This window comes from Bombyx mori, chromosome 7 (assembly GCF_030269925.1).
Source record: "Bombyx mori chromosome 7, ASM3026992v2".
NCBI lineage: Eukaryota > Metazoa > Arthropoda > Insecta > Lepidoptera > Bombycidae > Bombyx > Bombyx mori.
Window position 1 is genome coordinate 310,419 of NC_085113.1, and position 19,050 is coordinate 329,468.

Sequence of the window (19,050 nt, forward strand, 5' to 3'; positions counted from 1 at the left end):
TTTTAAATTTGGGGAAACCTATTATATCGGCTTATTGTTTTGATGCAAATATGATAGAGGGGTATATAAGCATCTTATTGTTATGATAGTTAAAGTCAATAAATTTGGAAACAATAGAATTGCTTCTGTTTGATTCTTGTCTACCCACCTATCATATTACAGTTATGATAAAAAGGGGATAGAAAAGCCTTTTCTTACTATGTTTGTTAAAAATTAGATAAATAGAATTGATGCTACTATTATTGAACTATCCACCAAAAATATTTAATTACGCGCGTGTCTGAGCGTTTGCGTGTTCGCTTGCTTGCTGCTGGGCAGCACAGACTGACCGTCAGTGAGCAGGGTAAGAGTAGGGTGAGTGCCCCCGGGTGGGTCGCCGCCCGCGCACCGGGACGCGCTCGTCTCGACGCCGATGAGTATTGTAATGTCGTATTTTGTTCATTTTTCCGACTTAATTGAACGACTTTTACGGCGTAATCTCGTGATTTGTCGCGACGAAACGATTTGATAGTCTGGGACCAAGAAAACTGGTGGTAGGACCTCTTGTGAGTTCGCGCGGGTAGGTACCACCACCCTGCCTATTTCTGCCGTGAAGCAGTAATGCGTTTCGGTTTGAAGGGTGGGGCAACCGTTGTAACTATACCTGAGACTTTAGAACTTATATCTCAAGGTGGGTGGCGTATTTACGTTGTAGATGTCTATGGCCTCCTGTAACCACTTAACATCAGGTGGGCTGTGAGCTCGTCCACCCATCTATGCAATAAATAAAATAAAATAAAAAACTAGACTATTCGAAATGTCCGCAATGTAATAACGGGCCGGGAAATTTTAAATAAAACATTGCAAAAAGAATATCATCACATTTACAATTCTGACAGCACAAAAAGGTCGTTGACGTGACTTTTCAAATTGACAGACATGGTTTAGCATTATTTGGTGTTTTCTCAACAAATTGAAAATGTTTTCGTAATCAAATCGTTCTACCGATCCTCATAACAATGATTTTTTTTTAGTGTTCATTATCTAGTAAATTGAACTTATCGCACATTGGACCGAATGTTAGTAATTTTTTTAATGTTTTAAGCTGCCATATTTTTCTAAGATATCTCATCCCAGTAGACTCCTCGCAGTACGTTAAGGATTTTAAAGATACACTAATAGACTCGTATCGGTTCTACGTGTTCTAGCCCATCCTCTCTTCATGGGTGTTGGGCTTGGGCATTAGCGATACCCAATCAAATTTCAATGAAATAACTATTCCTTTGAGAAAATCCGGAGAGAAACTCAGTGGGCTGTGCCTATGGGTTAGTTTATTTACCGAACCCTTCGTCGCAAACAACGGGTTCAACGAGGACGATGACCGGTGCTTAAGGTACCTAAAAGCACCATTAATGGATCGGGAGGATGCGGATGATGCGGAGGATGCGGATCGGATGGATGATGACGTGTTTAGGGCAACGTCGACTGTTTACCATTCGGTCCACAGAATCGGGTATGGCTACATTGGAAATCGCCTAAAATTACACTGGAATATATGTATAAGCAGTGGGTAGGGCATATTACTCGTAGAACGGATGGCCGCTAGAGCCAAAAAGTTCTCGAGTGGTGACCGCGTGCCGGAAAACGTAGCGTGGGTAGGCTTCCCACAAGATAGACCCAAGATCTATTGAGGTTTGCAGGGATCCGCTGGATGCAGGCGACGCAGGACCGATCGTTGTGGCGAAGTTTTAGGGAGCAGTGGACGTCTGTGGACTGAAAGATAGATACGTAAAAAGGGAACGCAGGAGAAACTATGTAATTAAAAACATGAAACGAAACTAGAACTATGTACAGTACAGATGGTTCGCGCCTGTTCGTAAACGGCACATTTTTTTATTGCTTAGGGAGCCCATAGACATCTACAACGTAAATGCACCACTCATCTTGAGATATAAGTTCTGAAGTCTCATGTATAGTTACAACGGCTGCCCCACCCTTCAAACCGAAACGCATTACTGCTTCACGGCAGAAATAACACGTCATTTCGGATCCTCCCGATCCACTAACGGTGCTTTTAGATACCTCAAGCACCGGTCATCGATTTCGTCGAACCCGTCGCTTGCGACGAAGGGCTCGACGTGTAAATTAACCCTCAGACGCAGCCCACTGAGTTTCTCGCCGGATCTTAGTGCGTCGCGTTTCCGATCCGGTGGTAGATTCTGCGAAGCACGGCTCTTGCTAGGGTTCGTGTTAGTAACGTCGTCAGGTTTGAGCCCCGGGAGCTCACCTACTGGTTAAGGTTGCGCTGAAATAGCCTCTCAAGGCTCTCAGCTAGGTAGGCAAAAAAAAGCAGAAATAGGCAGGGTGGTGGTACCTACCCGCTCGGACTCACAAGAGCTTGTGTCCGGTAGCGGGAGCGCGTAATGTTGCTGCAAGTGCTGGTGACGTCACTGGTGGCGGCGGGCCTGGCCCCGTGCGTGGTGCAGAGCGCCTGCCGCACGCGCCCGCAGGCCCCGCCCTCCGCGGTGTGCATGCACCGGCTGGACGCGTGCGCCCACAGGTACCCCGGCTCTACCACCACACTACACTACTCACTCACTCACTGACTACATCAGGGGCAGTGCTAGCCGCTCGGTGGAGACTTCGTCCTGTCGTCTCGACATGATGCCGTGGAGGTGCAACCTGCGTAACAATTACTGATCTTTTGAATCGCACGAAGATTGCGTTTAAGCTGTCTTTCATTCCCCACTTGGTATTAGGGAACACGTTAGGCCTTTTTTTTTTAATTTAAAATATTACGAACCATGGAAACATATAAAACCGTAGAGTATGTGTCTAAAATTTTTTTTTTATAACTTTGATGGGTGTACGAGCTCACAGTCCACCTGATGTTAAGTGGTTACTGGAGCCCATAGACATCTATAACGTAAATGCGCTACCCACCTTGAGATAAGTTCTAAGGTCTCAGTATAGTTACAACGGCTTCCCCACCCTTCAAACCGAAACGCATTACTGATTCACGGCAGAAATAGGCGGGGTGGTGGTACCTACCCGCGCGGACTCCCAAGAGATCCTATCACCAGTAAAACGGCAATAACACAATAAATATGCAGACACATTAAATGGAATTGTTCGTTGACAGGAAGTCTACTAAATCAATGAAGAATAATAATTAAATACACGACCTACAGACATACCTACATAACTACACTTGAAAAATCTTATCAGACGTAAGTTCTTTGATTAAAAATGTAAATTATTGGATTATTATTATTTTTTTTTTTTATTTTTTTTTATTATTATTATTATTATTATTATTTATTTTTTTTTGTCAGGAGGAAATCGCCGGACTTCCGCCCTCCACTGGGGATGGAGGGCGGGGCATGTCAGAGTCGAACTGACTAAAACCTCCTGTCGCTCAACAACCAACGTCCAAACCTCGCATGAGACAGAACTCATGAAGAGGCAGAGGGGGGAAAGTGAAGCGTTTAGTGCGGAGCACATCTCTCCCATCACCCTCCCCCTCGGGACGCCGGACCGGCGGTCGTCGGCGCCACGACCACCAGCCCTCTCGGTCGGCAGGCTATCCGAAGCCCGCCTAGATGGCGCCGGTTAGAGTGAGCTATCCTACGGAATACCCCGCTGGACCAGAACCAGCGTGAGTCGAGGATAGCCGGCCTTCCATCACCCGGATGCTCTTGCGTAAAACGCGTGCAGAGCAGCTTGCACGTCGTCTTCTTAGGCCCCCTTCGCCGGTCCCCAGACCGACATATGAGGGGGACCCGAAACACTTAGAGGGCCAGGGCTTGGGCGAGATCCGCCTCCCTGGCCCCCGCTCGACGGCGGCGGGATTGTGCGTCTCTCACGCGCCCCGCCGCCTCCTTCTGCGAGATGGTGCACTCGCAGAAGTCGAGCATCGCCTTCCACGACTCGTCGTCGCCGAGCATCGATGCCACAACAGTCGGCAACGACAAGTCGTTTTCTGTTTTTGCGACGAGGACACGGCGCCACCCCTCCCATGCGGGGCAGGTAACGAGCGTGTGCTCCGCCGTGTCCAAGTCGCAACCACAATGGTGGCACTCTGCCGTCGGCTCGGCTCCGATCCGGTGCAGGAACTCACCGAAGCAACCATGCCCAGTGAGCACCTGCGTGAGCCGGAAAGTGAGGCGTCCTCTGTCACGATTCACCCAATCCACAAGGACCGGGCGAATCGCCTCGACGGTCCTACGACCGGCCGAAGGATCAGCCAGCCGTCTGGACCATGACTCCAGCACGGGGTGAATTGAACTTGGTTCAATTCAACCCGATAAAGACACAAGTTTGCGCGTTCACTGCGAAGAAGGACCTCTTTGTCATGGCGCCGCAATTCCAAGGAGTATCCCTGCAACCTTCCGAGAGTATTGGGATACTTGGGGTCGACATTTCGAGCGATGTCCAGTTTCGGAGTCATTTGGAAGGCAAAGCCAAGTTGGCGTCCAAAATGCTGGGAGTCCTCAACAGAGCGAAGCGGTACTTCACGCCTGGACAAAGGCTTTTGCTTTATAAAGCACAAGTCCGGCCTCGCGTGGAGTACTGCTCCCATCTCTGGGCCGGGGCTCCCAAATACCAGCTTCTTCCATTTGACTCCATACAGAGGCGGGCCGTTCGGATTGTCGATAATCCCATTCTCACGGATCGTTTGGAGCCTCTGGGTCTGCGGAGGGACTTCGGTTCCCTCTGTATTTTGTACCGTATGTTCCATGGGGAGTGCTCTGAGGAATTGTTCGAGATGATACCGGCATCTCGTTTTTACCATCGCACCGCCCGCCACCGGAGTAGAGTTCATCCATACTACCTGGAGCCACTGCGGTCATCCACAGTGCGTTTCCAGAGATCTTTTTTGCCACGTACCATCCGGCTATGGAATGAGCTCCCCTCCACGGTGTTTCCTGAGCGCTATGACATGTCCTTCTTCAAACGAGGCTTGTGGAGAGTATTAAGCGGTAGGCAGCGGCTTGGCTCTGCCCCTGGCATTGCTGAAGTCCATGGGCGACGGTAACCACTCACCATCAGGTGGGCCGTATGCTCGTCTGCCTACAAGGGCAATAAAAAAAAAAAAAAAAAAAAAAAAAACGGACCGCCGAGATTGGGCCCTCCGCGCTCTGACCACACAGGGGCTGGGACGCGCCACGCCCCGGGCACGAAGGTCAGCCCGCCACTGATAGTCAGCAGCGAGCGCCTCCGCTTCCAGAATCCAAGGCGGCGTCCCAGCCAGTACACACGCCGCCTCAAAGGAGATGGTGCGATAACCACGGATGACCCTGACCGCGATGGTGCGTTGCGGCCGTTGCAGCAGCTTCGCCACCCCCGCGGCCAGGGACTGGCCCCACACAGGTGCCCCGTATAGGGCCATTGATCGCACCACCCCCGTATAGAGACGGCGCGTCACCTGGTCAGGCCCCCCGACGTTGGGCAGAAGCCGGCTTAACGCGCCGGTCACCCCCAACAAACGAGGGACCAGGTTCTGAAAGTGAGCACGGAAGGTCCAACGACTGTCCAGGATGAGGCCGAGGTACTTCAACTGCACCCCGACCCCGATACGGACGCCTCCAACCACGATATGGGCATCGACAGGTGGCACTCTCCGGGGCCTGTGGAACCACATGGCCTCGGATTTACTGAGCGCCACGTCGAGGCCCAATCTCCTGATTTTGCCGACGACATGCGCCACCCCAGCGGTAGCAAGACGGGCAGACTCAGCAAAACTCCCCCCCCGGGCCACGACTAACGTGTCGTCTGCGTAACAGATTACGCTCAGGCCCGGGAGGAGGGCACCCCTTAGCACCCAGTCATACCCGATATTCCACAAAAGAGGGCCGAGCACCGACCCCTGTGGAACACCGCGCACGACCGGGAATCGGTGCAGGATCCCACCGTGTCCGGTACACGTGACCGATCTGTCCTCCAAGTAGGAACCCACCAGCCGGCGGAGGTAGGGAGGCACTCCATGTCGTTCCAGCGCCCCCCCTATCACGGACCAGGGCAGGGTGTTAAACGCATTGGCGATGTCGAGCGACACCGCCAAAGCCACCCCACCCCTGGAGACGGCCTCCTCCGAGAGGGCCCGCACGCGAAGGATCGCGTCTACTGTTGAGCGGCCCTCTCGGAAGCCATACTGCTCCGCCGACAGATTGGGTCCCACCCTGACCAGATGCTGAATGATGCGGGTCGCCAGAATGCGTTCCAGCAGCTTGCCCACCTCATCCAGGAACACGATGGGACGGTACCCAGCGGCAGTATCCGCCGGGCGCCCTTCCTTTCTCAACAGCACGAGTCTGCCCGTCCTCCACGATGAAGGAAACCGTCCCGACTCGAGGCAGGAGTTGTAAAGCCTCAAGAGTCGGTCCCCTAGGGCACCAAGAGCCAAGGCCCAAACCCGGCCATGGATGCCATCCGGGCCGGGTGCAGTGTCTTTCGCGCACATTTTGCGCACGGCCACACGGAGCTCCGCCCCCGTTATGCGGGGCACCTCAGCAGGGACTTCGCCGTCGTATTCCGGCGGCGCGTCCATAGCGGGAGCGACAAATCCTTCCCGCTCCTGCGGGAACAGCGCCGAGACGATGTCCCGCAGCTGCTGAGGCTGGAGACGCTCCGTGATCGGGGGGGCCCATGGGCGCATTTTATTGCGCACCATATGATAGGGCCGCCCCCACGGATCCTCATCCAGCGTCTCCAAGAGACCCTCCATGTGTTGGTTCTTGGCTCTTCTGATGGCCAGCTGCAATGCCCTCTGCGCGACGCGAAATGCACCGTGCAGCCGGGCCTCTGCCGCCGCGAACGCAACCGGATCGTTGCGCCGCGGCAGGCGGCGGCGGCGATGCCTGGCGCACTCGCGCCTCGCCCGAACGCACTCCACGCGGAGTTGCGCAATTTCGGGCGACCACCAGTACGCCTGGCGATTAGGAAGTCGAGGGCCGATCCGGGGCATCGACGCATCACAGATGCGACGCATCGTGTCCCGGAACCACCCTGCCTCTCCCTCGACCTCGACCGGGTGTGGACGCATGGGCGCCCACGCCGCCACCGTAGAGGCTTCCATCAGGAGCTCCTTGTTCAGGCGCTTCAGTGCCCACTTGGGGAATGACCGGGACGCACCACGGGGGTGGTCCCCGTGGACGTCCGCGACTGCGGAGCGGGCGGAGAGATCAAACCGAATATATCGGTGATCTGACAGTGTCTCCGCCCCCTCCAAAACTCTCCAGTCGCGGATACGGCGTGCGATGGCCGGGCTTGCGAACGTAACGTCCACAATAGACTCGCCCTGCCACCGCACGCACGTCGCAACCGAACCTCTATTCAACAAACAGAGGCCGGCCGCGTTCGCCCACCTCTCCAGTAGCCTACCACGAGCGTCCGAGCGGGGGGAGCCCCATGCGACAGACTTCGCATTGAGGTCCCCCGCGAGAATCACTGGGCGGGGAGCAAGGCGGCGAGCAATCGCCCCGATCCCGCCCAGGAAATGCCCGAACTCGACAGTAGGCCTGTTCGGAGAGAAGTACGCCCCGATCACGACGGTCCCTTCCAACTGCACCGCGACGAACCCTTGGCCCCTGGTCACCATCGCCAGGGGGGGGATCGCCGCGTCTCTTCTTATGACTATGGCCGCCAGGCCGTCATCTTCCCCGAACCAGCAATCATTTGCCGGGGGAACGAAGTACGGCTCGGCGACCACAGCCACATCTATGGACCACTCCGCCATGCTCTGAGACAGCATGTCCTGAGCTCTGGCGGAGTGATTCAGGTTTCCTTGGAGGAAACGATAGATGTAGTCCATTACTGTTGAACCACATCCATCGCTCCCTCCCCTTCACCGCTGCCCCCGCCCTCCGGCACCGGCGCCGCAGCGGGGATTACAACGTTGGCCAGTGCTCCTCTGGCCAACTTTCTCTTCTGCCGGTGCTTTGCCTTGCGACGCCGGTTGCGTTCGGTATTATCACCGGACGGGAAGCACGCTTTGCCTCCTGCCCGATGGTTTGCCCCGCGCCCGGCTGCAGCGCACAGAGCGCAGTGCGGGGCGGCCGTGCAGGACGCCGCTTTATGACCCGGTTGGCCGCATCGGAAGCAGAGACCACTTCGGTCAACCGAGCTGGTGCACCTGGCGAGGCCGTGTCCAGTGCTAAAGCACCGCAGGCATCTCCAGGCCCGCGGTTCTTGAAGACGCACGTGGGCCGCTATCCAGCCCACTCGCAGTCTCCCTGGATCCCCCGTCGATCTTCCCGGTGGAGGAGTGGCCAAGAAGGTAGCCGCCTCAACCGGACAGCGCGCCCACGCCGACCTGGCCCCGGAGTACCCTGAGCGGAGTTCACCCACGGTCACACTCTCTGGAGCACATCCACCCTGGGCGGCTATCGCGGCTGCCACCTCCTCTTTGGTGGCGCAGTCGTCCAGGCCGGTGATCCTAATCTCGGCCATCCTCACCGGCCTGTGCACGCGCACCTCTTCCTCCGGCAGCGCCACGCGGAGCGTCGCCACTAGTTTTTCTGCGATGCCAGAGCTGTCGGCACCGGGACACTCCAGCAGCTTCGCCCCATTGGCAGTCTGCCGGAAACGGAGGCCTTCTTCTGCCCCGATTTCTTTCAAATTTACAGCCGCGCGCGCCCGGGCCATCACATTATTATAGGTAAGGCCCTTTTCGGCGGCGGCCGGCAGCAATGTCACTACAACGGCAGCCGACCGCGCTGCACGCGGCTTCTTCTTCTTGCTTTTCTTCTTGCCAGCGGCTGGTGCTCGACCCTCGCGGGGAGCAGCCACGGCCGCTAGCGCTGTTTTACGGGCTGCAGCGGTCGGCGCTCGACCCCCCCGGGGAGCTGCCAGAGCCGCTGTCTGTCGCCATGCCTGGGTGCCCCGCCTCACCACTTCCGTCCAGCCCTCGTCCATGCTTGATGGGGGAGGAGGAAGGGGACGAGGCTGTGGTTGGGACCGTGGGTCGGGATTCTGGTCCCTCACACCTCTGTTGTTCTGGTTCCGGCCTCCACGCCGAACCACTCTCGCAGGTGGGGTAGGAGCGGAGGTCGGCCGGGCGGCCCGATCCCGCGGGCTGACCGCGGCTGTTGGCACCGGGATGCAGTCTCCGGAACGAATTGAGGAGCGGAGCATCTCCTCGAGGCCGGCAAAGTGCTTGCCGACCTCAACCGCCACCGCCCGCGAGATGCAGGCCACAATTTCCTCTCTGCTTGGGAGGCAGTCATCCACCCCCCCATCCCAGCAGCCATATTGTTTGGCCTCTGCGACCCCGCAGCACGCGGGGGCGAAAGAGGTGGCTCCGCAATCCTAGGCCGTGGCAGCGCCGGCCACTCGTCCACCATCTTCGCAAGTGGCGAACGGATGTCGCCAGCCTGCGCTGGCGCAGGCCTTACTCTTCCTCTCCGTGTGGATGCAGAGGCAGCCGGTATCGACGGAGGCGGCGCAGGCCTTAACTCAACTCTCCGTGGGGGTCGGGGGAGCACGGGAGTGAGTGCTCGCGTCACAGGGGCCACAGGGATGGGCGCTGTCATAGGCGCCGCCACACTCATTGCAGCCTGCGAGGGCACGTTAGTGTCCATCGTACCCACGGAGGGCCCAGAGCATGCCAGCGTAGGCACTGGCGACAGGGAAGTCTCTCCCTGCGAGGCCGAGGAGTCCCCCGGGATGCGACTCTCCCTGGAGTCAAGCTGTGCGACGAGGCCTTTGTTTTCAGCCTCCCGGCTCGCCACCAAGTCATAGAGCTTGGACATGGTGGGGATCAGTCTCGTCCTTACCATAGCGGCTCCCTCCCGAAGCCTTTTCCGGTAGCTGCTGCCTGGTTGGGCGCCCTTGGCAGCCACGGTTGACAGCAGTTTACCGAGATTGACCAGCGCGAGGTCGAGATCACGAAACGTCTCGTCCCCGCTAGCCAGAGACGCAACCGACGTCGACATCGACTCCACCGATGTCGCCGGTGACACGGCACCCCTCCTCCTTACTGGTGCCCGCTGGGGTGCGGGCATCGTGTCTTTCGACGCGGCAGGCCCCGAAATCACCGGAGCCACGTCCTCGATGGCCATGGTCTTTTCCGGCACCTCAGTGCTGGAGGATGACGCACCGCCGTCGTCGGAAGTTACTACGGGGGTCTTCCTTTGGCCCCTCTTTTTCCCCGCCGATGGTTTGGTGGGGATGATCGCACCCGAATCACTGGCGAGCGTAGAGCGCATCGAGCCGGCGATCAGGGAGCGCGTCGGTTCGACGGGAATTCCGCTGCCCGTCGCACAGCCTCCTTCATCCTGGCAATTGTTGCGTACGTGGGGCAGCGTGCTTCCACCGAGGTGAAAGCACGGAGGGATTCTCCGCCCGACTCGCGGGCGGTACCCTCCTGGGTACTAACTTTTCACAATTGGCCATTGTCATGTAGGTGTTCCTTTTTTATTAACCAGGGGTTTGGTCCCCTAGGATCTACGACACCCTCGGGACTGGAAACCCTCCAGCCATACATCCCATCGCCGGGTGTCGAGCTTGAGATTGGGGCATTTTTGAAGAGGTTTACATCCTCGCGGCTCCGACCAGTAAAGGTAGGAGCCCCCGTTCCCCATCACTGGGGTTTACGGTTTGGCCGGCGGTGGCCGAAGCCTGTCCGCCGCCCACAACGCGGTGTGGAGCCACGCCGGCAAGCCGGTACCTCCCATATCTGGAAGGCTTTCCCCTGTAGCCGAAGCCGGGGACATGGTAACCCGCAGCCGGAAGACACAAAAGTGCCGCCAGCTCATCAGGCTCCCGAGAGCCAACCCCTCATCCCCTGAATGCCTCCCTTTGCCAGTGCAAAGGGCGTGGGGAGAAAGCCCCTCGCTCTCTCTCAAGGCAGCACCCGTTGAATACGGAGGCAGCCAAGGAGAGCTGGGTGCAGTTCTCTTGGTCGCGGCGTCCCACACAGATTCCTCTGCACGCGATTTTAGGGACGCACGCTTAAGCCCCACCGCCACGACAAGGCGGAACTACATTCGGTGGGGAATTATTTATGGTAATGAGTTGTAACTTGTACTATAGAAAATAGCTTGAACGGCGACTCGGGAACCAATTTCCGCGTCTCAAGGACGATGGCGTCGTTCGCATTGTGATATCCGCGGGCTCCGGTGACCACTTAGCACCAGGCAGGTCGTGACATTGTTCATTTGGTTAAGCAATAACCCACCGGTCACGTGGCACGCAGCTGTCTGCGGACATTCGTAGGTGGCTCTTGGCTTCATTTCGTCTTCTCTAATCTTGTATCTACTTATATACGTAATATTGGAAACAATTCGTGAACATTTTAAAAGAATAAATTTGCCGTTTTTATTGGTGCGATTCTTTTTTTCGAGGATGCGGAAGAAGAACAAAGATTTGTAAATGAGAAAAAAATTACGAGTTTTAGCGGCATTGCTAAAAACCACTAATGCGAGTAAAAGCTTATCATTGAAAGGCCTGCCCGCTCGCTTATCTTGGATAGCTTCAAGTACCAAGCACATTTGCGGTCACGTACCTAATCAATTTGTTATAATTTTAGTCAATTTAAAACCAATTAAACGCGATCTAGTCTAATAGCGGATATTGTTGCGTGCAATTAATTAAATGAATTATGTTTGGCTCCGCATCTGCAGGTACACGGAGGAATCGAGGACGTGGAAATTCGATTGAATAACCTACACTTCATTAAAAATATTTACCAACGTATGTTTGATGAGGTTTTTTTTCCTACCTATACTGATAGCCTTGAGAGACTATTTCAGCTTCACCCTAACGTGTGTAGATGAGCTCACGAGTGAGCTCAGGAGTGTTGCTAACACTGGCCCTAGCAAGAGCCGTGCTTCGCAGAATATACCACCGGATCGGAAACGCGATCCACTGAGGAGATCCGGCTAGAAACTCAGTGGACAAATGATAAGGTTTTAAGCATTCCTTTGATGAGGTTTTAATCATGTGCCTATTTCTGCTGTGAAGCAATAATGCGTTTCGGTTTGAAGGGTGGGGCAGCCGTTGAAACATATTGAGATCTTAGAACTTATCTCAAGGTGGGTGGCGCATGTACGTTGTAGATGTCTATGGGCTCCAGTAACCACTTAACACCAGGTGGGCTGGGAGCTCGTCCACGCATGTAAGCAATAAAAAAAAACCATCTTAATTGTGTTGGAACAATAGCGGGGACGGAGCTGATGGCAAGCTGTTTTTACAGATGCCATTGGATTGGAAATTAAACGACAAAAACGCCGCGCTAAAGAAATTTTCAATATAAGCGTACTTATATTTAGAGATTGAGTAAAGGTGACTATGAACATATATTTGTTAATTGTAATTTTTAAATTTCATGTTTTAATATTCGTTTTGGGCTAGTCAAATATGTATAAAATATGTAAATTTAAAAGAAAATATGATCTTTGACATCTCAGGTGATTATTGCAACGTAAGCGAATTGCTCAAGTGTATTCTAATTACCGATCGCGGTTACGTACCCGTCTACTGAATAATCATGTGTGGATGCTTCAGATAACCTTACATTTTTAGTTAGGAGGTTACTTTATCGCCAAGTGAGCTGAAGTCGCAGGTACCAGTCACCACACTACACGATGTAGTAGGCTTATATAAGTAGTGCGGTTAAAGAGTTGACAATTTTCTCGCATAAACTTGGACACCCGCAAAGACAAACATACAACAGAAGGAAATATTTGGAGAATGAATGCCTTTGTTGTGACATGATGTCCGTGTAAAGTTTATAAGCATCGTATTGTTTTATTGTTCCGATGATCTCCCCTACCATTTGCTTTATGGATTTCGAGTTAAATGTGGTCGATGTGGTCGAGCGCTATGACATGTCCTTCTTCAAACGAGGCTTGTGGAGAGTATTAAGCGGTAGGCAGCGGCTCGGCTCTGCCCCTGGCATTGCTGAAGTCCATGGGCGACGGTAACCACTCACCATCAGGTGGGCCGTATGCCCGTCTGCCTACAAAGGCAATAAAAAAAAAAAAAAAAAAAAATCTTTATAAAGTGTGGTGAAATTTTACAAATTCGGGCGGGATGTCAGTGATGCTCAAATAGAATACCGTGCGTTAATTACTAAACGTTTTATGTTCAAATTACACTTTTATATCTGATACTACAAACAATGAAAGAAAAATGCTAGAGATGCCATCCCTCATGAGGTATCAGATTGGATCTAACCTCGGCGTCTAATGAGAGCTGGCTCTAAGGCTACGTTAATAAATATCAACCATCGTGTTCCGAAAAAAAGAATACATGTAAAAATAAGGGATGTAATGAAATGTTTAGCAATTATAAAAATTGGTGAGCCACAAAAAAACAGCATTGAAATAATTTGGTCGGCATACAAAGATTTGTTTACAATTTAAAAAATCAGGCAGCAATCCTTGCTCCGCAAATAATTCTGATAATGGTCAAAAACTAAATCATAAATAGTTCAGTTAATCAGTTTACAATAACATGAGTATGCATATAATTAATATGCTGTACAAGAATAATTACAGCAAAAACAATTACAAGATTTTGGAATGTTTGCTGGCCATGGGTTGCTGATCAATTAGCTATTTCTGCTCACATATTATATTATTCTACTCACAAAAATACGTATACTATGCTAACCATTTAAATAACACCCTAAAAATGATACCTACATGAGAGCAGGTTATAAAGGACATAATCAATGTATAGTTTTTAACTAAACTACCTTGTACCTTTTTTTATTGCCGTATAGGCAGACGAGTTTACGGCCTACTTGATGGCGAGTGGCTATCGTCGCTCATGGACGCTAGCAATGCTAGGGACAGAACCAAGCCGCTGCCTACCGTTGAAACCCGCCTGCGGACTACGTGACAGATGTCAATCCGCCGACCAGTTATTTCGTTTCGATATTTTAAAGGAACCGAACTCGGCAAGTGCTCGACGTCTAGTTGGCGATCGACCGTACGGCGCAGTACAGTCGTAGGGGCCGCGATGCGTATATCACGCGGCGGCGTCAGGACGGGCCGTGAGTGCTCGTGCGGACGGTGCTGTGGGGGCCGCTGGTTGCTGTGCTGCTTCACTTGCCGCTGCTCGTGCCACGCGACATGACGGGACCCGCCGCCGCCGCCGTGCTGCTGGCGCTGCTCGCCGCCGCGGGGCAGGTGCGTGTGCACTACCACCCAGCCTTTTTTTTTAATTGAAATATTACTGTTGGCCCGGAGGCCTTTCCAGTTTCACCAGGACAGGACGTTTAAACTTCCATGTACTTTGAAATCGTCGTGGCCTAAAGGATAAGACGTCCGGTGCGTTCGTGTTGAAGCGATGCACCGGTGTTCGAATCCTGCAGGCGGGTACCAATTTTTCTAATGAAATACGTACTCAACAAATGTTTACGAAAAATCAAACCCGCAAAATTATAATTTGCGTAACTACTAGTGGTAGGACCAATTGTGAGTTCGCGCGGGTAGGTACCACCACCCTGCCTATTTCTGCCGTGAAGCAGTAATTCGTTTCGGTTTGAAGGGTGGGGCAGCCGTTGTAACTATGTATACTTGAGACCTTTAGAACTTATATCTCAAGGCGGATGGAGCATTTACGTTGTAGATGTCTATGGGCTCCAGTAACCACTTAACACCAGGTGGACTGTGAGCTCGTCCATACATCTAAGCAATAAAAAATAAAACCCTACGTTACGTACTGAAGTAATTATTTCGATTTCTCTCTTCAATTTTTTTACTAGGGTGCCAGAATGTCTAGTAGACTCTGGGACCGACGAATCCGAACGATGTTGAGAAACAGTCTACTTCTAAGAGACTTAAAGACTAAAACATACATTAACAAACAAAAGAAGGCAAATTTGGCAATCCAGGCTCCTTAGTAACAGAAATCGACATATTTACTTCAGTGCGCCGCGTAGGGCACCGGTGACCTATACGGCAGTCGACGTGCTTAGCGACTGATACATCCCCGCCGCGGGATCACCAGAATGTCCGACCTAATGTTAGCGCAAACTCTCTGAACTAATACAACGATGACGTATTTCATATATGGATTAAAACACTTAATTAATTAATAAACATTATCTAATATGAGCGCGCACTTAACCGAACACTTAGGAAAAAGACAAGAAAGAAGTTGAGTAAAGAGCGAGATAGCTATATTGTAGAATGACAGGTGTCAAATGCGTTTAGGAAATGGTTTTATCTCACAACGTACACGTAACTTTGTAGGGGAATAAGGTATAGTAGCATATCTTAATATTTCTGATTATTACTTTTCAGGCTACAACAGGATGCAAGAATTGTGTGGTGAGTTTTTTTTTTTTTAATTAAAACTGAAACTTGGTTGTTCATGCTGTTAATGCGTCTTTCCAATGAAAGATGGCTGAGTTTTACTTAAAGTGAAAGTATCAATACTGTTACTTCATTTTTCTAGACGTTTGGTCATTTTTTCCTTGCCTATTCGATTGTGGCCTAAGGGTCTATTCCAACTACGCACCCCCGGGTAGGTGAATATTGAAGTGAAAACTTCTTTAGAATCGTTGTGATTTCAAACCGGATGCAACGGAAAAAACGACAGGTAAGAGACACAAATACAAAAGAATGAGACAGAAATATACATACTATTTAATACAGCGCCATCTGTGAGATTTTTTTAATGCTAACGTGTGTATGAAAGCTCTTGTAGTGAATTTTAATTTAGGATTATACGTGAAATTAAAATATCAATTCACAGAGGGTGCTACCTTACAATTATTTACTAATGACAAAATTTTAAGACGTTTAGGATAATTGTATTTTAATTTTGGAAGGTTTCACTTCTACCACGTGTGAATTGCACACATGTATTTTTTATTTATGTGCTACAGCAGGATGAGATCATAATTTTACCTGGGACATGTGCCTACAAATAACAGGAGATCCATCCATAATATCACAACCTCAACGGACCTTAGTTTAAAAAAAAAGGGGTTGTCATTTTAAGTATTATTTTTAGAAAATATTACAGACCAGTTTAAGTTACTTACTCCAATATTTATTGTAATTTTTTTTTTATAATTTATTCAAAAATTTTCGCTTTTCAAGGTGATATGATTAGGTATCGGGGGCATAATAAAAGTGAAGCCTTTGTCTCAAAAAAATTTAACTTGTGACATGGTATTCATTTCATCAATGTCACCCATTCATTTAACAATTATGTAATTTCAATTTTGTCTAACAAATTAAGTAACATTTTCTGACATGTTCAGGTTATTATACATCGCATTGATAAACTAGATTATAAGACAAGTCTAGTGTTCAATTCATGACTACCTTCAGACTTTGAGTTGAAATTATAAAATATGTTATCACTAAAATCATATCAAAACTGACATTTGAGTTGAGGACACACAGAAGAAAAATTATATAAGCTAAAGTATCCGTTTCAATGAAGCCAATCTGACGACGGGTGGTAGATTCTAAGAAGTACTGCTCTTGCTAGAGTTAGTGCTAGCAATGTCCTCTCAGGTTGAGTCCCGTTATTTTTTCTTCCAACTCGGAGCAGCTGGAATAACTCCACGAGGCTACTGGCGATTAGGTAGGGAATAAAATGAATAAATAAAAACTTGATTCACTAGTTTAAACAACCTTGCTTGTTACAGATATTGGGTAAGGAAGAGAGGGCGATGTTTCGTTCTCACTCCGACGCCTGCCTCGCGCAGTCGCGAGTGGAGCCGAGGCTGTTGGAGTCCATGATGAACGGCGAGCTGATAGATGACGCAGCGCTGAGGAAGCACGTGTACTGCGTCCTGCTCAGTTGTAAGATGATCGGGAAGGACGGGAAGCTGCTCAAAGCCGCGATACTTGGGAAGCTGGCTGCCAGACCGGCCGGGCGTGACGTCACCAAGGTACGCATCGTGTGCTCCAGCGTTTGGTTTTGGTGCAGCGGCAACCGTACTTGAGACGTACTGTGAGGAGGGACTGCGGCTCTTTTTTTACCTGCCTAAGCTGATGGTCTTGAGATACAATTTTAGTGTAACCTTAACCTGTAGGTGACCTCACGGGGCTCAAGCTTGACGTTGTTGCTACCACGAACCCTAGCAAGAGCAGTGCTTCGCGGAATCTAGCATCAGATCGGAAATGCGACTCACCGAGAAGATCCGGCGAGAAGTTTAGTGGGCTGTGTCTGTGGGTTGATTTACTCGCCGAGCCCTTTGTCGCAAGCGACGGCTCGACCGGTGTTTAGGGTACCTAAAAGTACCGTTACCGTTGTCGCGGGACTGCGGTACTGACGCTAGCCGTGGCGGGCTGCCCGCCGGGCCGGAGCCGGGCCGGAGCCGGGCCGGAGTGGACCAGACCCTACTCCAGCGCGGCACTTGTTAAACTTGACTAATTTGGGGCCGCGCGAATGCACCTTTGGGCTCGTACTTACTACACTGACTCTAGAAGATGACATACTACACATTTTATTAAGCTTAAACTTAGCAGTAGAGTTCATCCATACTACCTGGAGCCACTGCGGTCATCCACAGTGCGTTTCCAGAGGCCTTTTTTGCCACGTACCATCCGGCTATGGAATGAACTCCCCTCCACGGTGTTTCCCGAGCGCTATGACATGTCCTTCTTCAAACGAGGCTTGTGGAGAGTATTAAGCAGTAGGCAGCGGCTTGGCTCCGCCTTTGGTATTGCTGAAGTCCATCATGGGTGACGGTAACCACTCATCATTGGGTGGGCCGTGCGCTCGTTCGTCTGCCTACAAGGGCAATAAAAAAAAAATCTTAGGCTTAAGTTCAGTCCAAATTCAGTACTCGGATGGGCTCGGATGCAGGTGCTGGAGGCGTGCGCCGAGCAGCCCGGCGCTAGTCCCGAGGACGTGGCCTGGAATATATTCAGATGCGGCTACAACAGGAAGGCGGTGCTGTTCGACTACATGCCCGCCGGTGGCGCCTCTAGCGGCAACACGGAGAATCATCCCTAGTTACTTAGTTCCGATACCTACGTACAGATGTCGCTGTTCTAAATAAATTATTATTCCGGTTTATGGTGTATTAAAATTACGGTATACATTATTAACAGAGTCCATGTATTATTTATAATTAATAAATATTTTATGTTATATTGGTTTACTTAGTTTAACAATATTAGCAGTGCTTTAGGTTATTTGATCCAGAATAGTATTCACAGATGTCGCTCACGTTCATTAAGGAGTGTGAGTCAGTACATAAACAAGTGAAACAGTTTTAGAATCAGGCGTTGTTTTGATTACATTTGAGTAGGGTCAGAGTGTCATCATGATGATAAGACACCGTAGACCAATTTCCTAATCATTGATTTAACGAGTTATTGTCGGCCCCGACGAGGGCACAACCCGCTTTGTGTAACTCAGTGTCAGAGGCACTCCGGGGTGCGCGCCGCAGCTATATGTAACGGCGGTACACCGGACTCTATACCGGGTGTGGGAACTGTACACTGGTGCCTTGTACCGGGCTGTACAGCTCTAGGCAGCGGCTTTACATTTATGGTGGGGACGAACCCTGCTCGCAACTGGTTAGAAAGAGATGAGAAAAACGTCTCAAACAATATCTCACCGGCCAAAATTTAAAGCTTATCACTGAGTGGCTCTGAGTTGAAGCATCAGCCAGTGACACAGTAAGGGCGAGTAAATAGTACCTATACTTAGTCTGGCCATAAATACTGTTACAATTAAAAATAAACAAAACATTACATTTGAATTTGGAATCTGTCATTTTTATATGATTGCTCATTGAGTTTTCTCATTTTGGCGCCAATACATTGTACAATATTTTGCGATATTAAAATGGCGTGAGTGATAAAGAGAACCGAATCGCTGTGATTGCATTACACAAAGTAGGTATGGAGCCAAATGCAATTTTTAAAACTCTCCATACGCTTGGTATTAGTAAAATGTTTGTGTACCGGGCTATTAATAGGTGCAATGAGACCTCCTCTGTTTGTGACAGAAAAAGATCTGGCCGTCCACGTCGTGTTCGTACGAAAAAAGTAGTCAAAGCAGTAAGGGAAAGAATTAGAAGAAATCCTGTCCGAAAGCAAAAGATTTTATCTCGGGAGATGAAGATAGCACCTAGAACCATAT

The 19,050-nt window shown here is 50.7% G+C and overlaps 2 protein-coding genes across 12 annotated transcripts; one reads left to right on the forward strand and one right to left on the reverse strand.

Annotated features, from left to right (window-relative positions):
• Positions 1–891: 891 nt before the first annotated feature.
• Positions 892–18,051, forward strand: LOC101739718 (uncharacterized). 11 transcript variants are annotated; one of them, XM_062669300.1, is made up of 10 exons: positions 896–1,058; positions 1,680–1,794; positions 2,391–2,539; positions 3,122–3,209; positions 11,604–11,673; positions 12,176–12,264; positions 13,874–14,117; positions 15,237–15,263; positions 16,598–16,843; positions 17,764–18,051. In XM_062669300.1, the coding sequence occupies exons 7-10, from the start codon at positions 14,061–14,063 to the stop codon at positions 17,911–17,913; spliced, it is 480 nt and encodes a 159-aa protein (XP_062525284.1). In that variant the 5' UTR covers positions 896–1,058; positions 1,680–1,794; positions 2,391–2,539; positions 3,122–3,209; positions 11,604–11,673; positions 12,176–12,264; positions 13,874–14,060; the 3' UTR covers positions 17,914–18,051. The 11 variants fall into 11 exon arrangements, with proteins under 11 accessions (XP_004923270.1, XP_062525284.1, XP_062525285.1 ...); XM_004923213.5 differs by lacking the exon at positions 1,680–1,794 and having other exon boundaries at positions 892–1,058; XM_062669301.1 differs by lacking the exon at positions 1,680–1,794 and having other exon boundaries at positions 13,850–14,117.
• On the reverse strand, positions 8,961–10,374 carry LOC119628743 (uncharacterized). The gene is made up of 2 exons (XM_038012184.1): positions 10,342–10,374; positions 8,961–10,256 (listed from the first exon to the last, which is right to left on the reverse strand). The coding sequence occupies exons 1-2, from the start codon at positions 10,372–10,374 to the stop codon at positions 8,961–8,963; spliced, it is 1,329 nt and encodes a 442-aa protein (XP_037868112.1).
• Positions 18,052–19,050: the final 999 nt, after the last annotated feature.

Excerpts from the sequence above, each read along its gene's own strand:
- LOC119628743 (XM_038012184.1), bottom strand. The coding sequence starts at position 10,374 with ATGGCCAATTGTGAAAAGTTAGTACCCAGGAGG. Across the intron at positions 10,257-10,341 it reads AAAAGTTAGTACCCAGGAGG|GATGAAGGAGGCTGTGCGAC; the intron begins GTACCGCCCGCG and ends AACAATTGCCAG.
- LOC101739718 (XM_004923213.5), top strand. The coding sequence starts at position 14,061 with ATGACGGGACCCGCCGCCGCCGCCGTGCTGCTGGCGCTGCTCGCCGCC. Across the intron at positions 14,118-15,236 it reads TGCTCGCCGCCGCGGGGCAG|GCTACAACAGGATGCAAGAA; the intron begins GTGCGTGTGCAC and ends ATTACTTTTCAG. Across the intron at positions 16,844-17,763 it reads CCGGGCGTGACGTCACCAAG|GTGCTGGAGGCGTGCGCCGA; the intron begins GTACGCATCGTG and ends GCTCGGATGCAG.